This window comes from Neopelma chrysocephalum, unplaced genomic scaffold (assembly GCF_003984885.1).
Source record: "Neopelma chrysocephalum unplaced genomic scaffold, ASM398488v2 Primary Assembly neopelma1_81708, whole genome shotgun sequence".
Lineage (NCBI taxonomy): Eukaryota > Metazoa > Chordata > Aves > Passeriformes > Pipridae > Neopelma > Neopelma chrysocephalum.
This window is the reverse complement of record NW_020912787.1, coordinates 1-2,371: the sequence shown is the minus strand read 5'-3', so window position 1 is coordinate 2,371 and position 2,371 is coordinate 1. Positions and strand designations below refer to the sequence as shown.

The following is a 2,371-nucleotide window of genomic DNA, read 5'->3' as shown; positions in this document are numbered from 1 at the left end:
GGGGAGGGATCCCAGGGGGTGGTCCCGGTATTGGGGGGTGGTCAAGGGGGGGTCCGGGGGTCCCGGGGGGTGGTCCTGGTGCCGGGGGGGGTCGCAGTGATGGGGAGGGGTCCGAGGGCGATCCCAGGGGTCCCGGGGGGGTCCTGGTCCTGGGGGGTGGTCCTGGTCCTGTCGGGGGGGTCGCAGTGATGGGGAGGGGTCCGGGCGTTGCTCCGGGGGTCCCCCTGTCCCGGGGGGGTCCCGGGGGGGTCCCGGGGGGGTCCCGGGGGTCTCATCTGGGCTCCATCCTCAGCTGGTATCGGGGGGGATGTTCCCGAAGCCGCTCTGCAGGGGGGTCGTGGGCACCTCCTCGGGGGGTCCCAGGGGTCGCGGCCGCAGCCGCTGCAGCAGCGTCGTGAGGAAGAGGAAGAGCTCGGTCCGGGCCAGGCCCTCCCCCAGGCACACCCGCTTCCCTGGGGGGCAACAGAGACCCTTTAGGGACCCCCAGACCCATTTTGGGACCCCCCCAAAACCTTTAGAGACCCCCCAGACCCTTTAGGGAACTTTAAAACCTTTAGGGACCCCCCAAACCCTTTTAGGGGCTCTCAGAGCCTTTGGAATCCCCCCAGACCCCTTGGGGACCCCCAAACCACTTGGGACCCCTCCAGACCCCTTTAGGATCCCCCAAACCCTTTAGGGACCCCCAGTTGCTTTAGGATCCTCCAAACTCTTTTAGGAACCCCCAGACCCCTTTAGGGACCCCCAGACCCTTTAGGGAGCCCCCAAACCCTTTAGGGACCCCCAGGCCCTCCCCCAGGCACACCCGCTTCCCTGGGGGGGCAAAGGAGACCCTTTAGGGACCCCCAGACCCATTTTGGGACCCCCAGACCCATTAGGATCCCCCAGACCCCTTTGGGAACCCCCAAAACTTTTAGGGACCCCCAGACCCCTTTAGGAACCCCCAGACCCTTTTGGGACTCCCTCGATCATTTTGGATCCCCCCAGACCCTTCAGAGACTCCCAGACCCCCCCAGAACCTTTTGGGACCCCCAAAACCTTTTAGAATCCTTCAGACCCCTTTAGGGACCCCAAAACTCTCTGAGGACCCCCAAACCCCCTTTAGGGACCCCCCAGGACCCCCCAGACCCATTTTGGGACCCCCAGGCCCTCCCCCAGGTACACCCGCTTCCCTGGGGGGGCAAAGGAGACCCTTTAGAGACCCCCCAGACCCCTTTAGGGACCCCCAGACCCCTGTGGGACCCCCCAAACCCTTTAGGGACCCTCAGACCCTTTTCAAACCTCCCAGACCCTTTAGGGACCCCCCCAAACCTTTTAGGGACCCCTCAGACCCCTTTAGGACCCCCAGACCCTTTTGGGACCCCCCAAACCACTTGGGACCCCTCCAGACCCTTTTGGGACCCCCAAAAGTTTTAGGGACCCCCAGACCCTTTAGGGACCCCCCAGACTCTTTTAGGATCCCCCAGACTCTTTTAGGGCCCCCCAGACCCTTTTAAGATCCCCCAGACCCTTTTAAGATCCCCCAGACCCTTTAGGGACCCCCCAAACCCTTTTAGGATCCCCCAGACTCTTTTAGGATCCCCCAGACCCTTTAGGGACCCCCCCAAAACCTTTTGGGACCCTCAGACCCCTTTAGGGACCCCCCAGACCCTTTAGATCCTAAAAAGGGTCTGGGAGGTCCCAAAATGGGTCGGGGGTCCCAAAATGATCTGTGGGATCCTAAAGGGTCTGGGAGGGTCCCAAAGGGTTTTGGGGTCCCTAAAAGATTTTGGGGAATCCCAAAGGGGTTTGGGGGTCCCAAAGGGGTTCTGGGGGGTCCCTAAAAGGGTTTTGGGGTCCCAAAGGGGTTCGGGGGGTCCCTAAAAGGTTTTAGGAGGTCCCAAAAGGGTCTGGGGGTCCCTAAAAGGGTCTGAGGATCCTAAAAGGTTTTGGGGGTTCCCAAAGGGTTTTGGGGTCCCCAAAGGGGTTTGGGGGATCCCAAAGGGTTTTGGGGTCCCAAAGGGGTCCGGGGGGTCCCAAAGAGTTTTGAGGTCCCCAAAGGGATCTGGGGGGTCCCGAAAGGGTTTTGGGGTCCCTAAAGGTGCCTGGGGGGGTCCCAAAGGGTTTTGGGGTTCCCAAAGGGGTCTGGGGGGTCCCTGAAAGGGTTTTGGGGTCCCCAAAGGGGTCCGGGGGGTCCCTGGAAGGTTTTGGGGTCCCCAATTACCGGCGGAGAAGGGCAGGAAGGCCTCGTTCCTCTGGAATTGCCCCTTCCCGTCCAGGAAATTGCCGGGATCGAACTCGTGCGGCTTCGGGAACATCGACGGGTCGTGGAGAGCAGAGGAGAGCAGGGGGAACACCTCCGTGCCCTGGGGGGCAAAAACGGGGTCAGGGGGGG

The 2,371-nt window shown here is 62.3% G+C and overlaps 1 protein-coding gene across 1 annotated transcript; it reads right to left on the bottom strand.

Moving 5' to 3' along the window:
• Nucleotides 1–133: 133 nt before the first annotated feature.
• LOC113979500 (cytochrome P450 2C42-like) lies at nucleotides 134–2,343 on the bottom strand. Its single transcript, XM_027706876.1, has 2 exons — nucleotides 2,201–2,343; nucleotides 134–452 (listed from the first exon to the last, which is right to left on the bottom strand). Exons 1-2 carry the CDS (start codon nucleotides 2,292–2,294, stop codon nucleotides 289–291), a joined length of 258 nt encoding a protein of 85 aa, XP_027562677.1. The 5' UTR covers nucleotides 2,295–2,343; the 3' UTR covers nucleotides 134–288.
• Nucleotides 2,344–2,371: the final 28 nt, after the last annotated feature.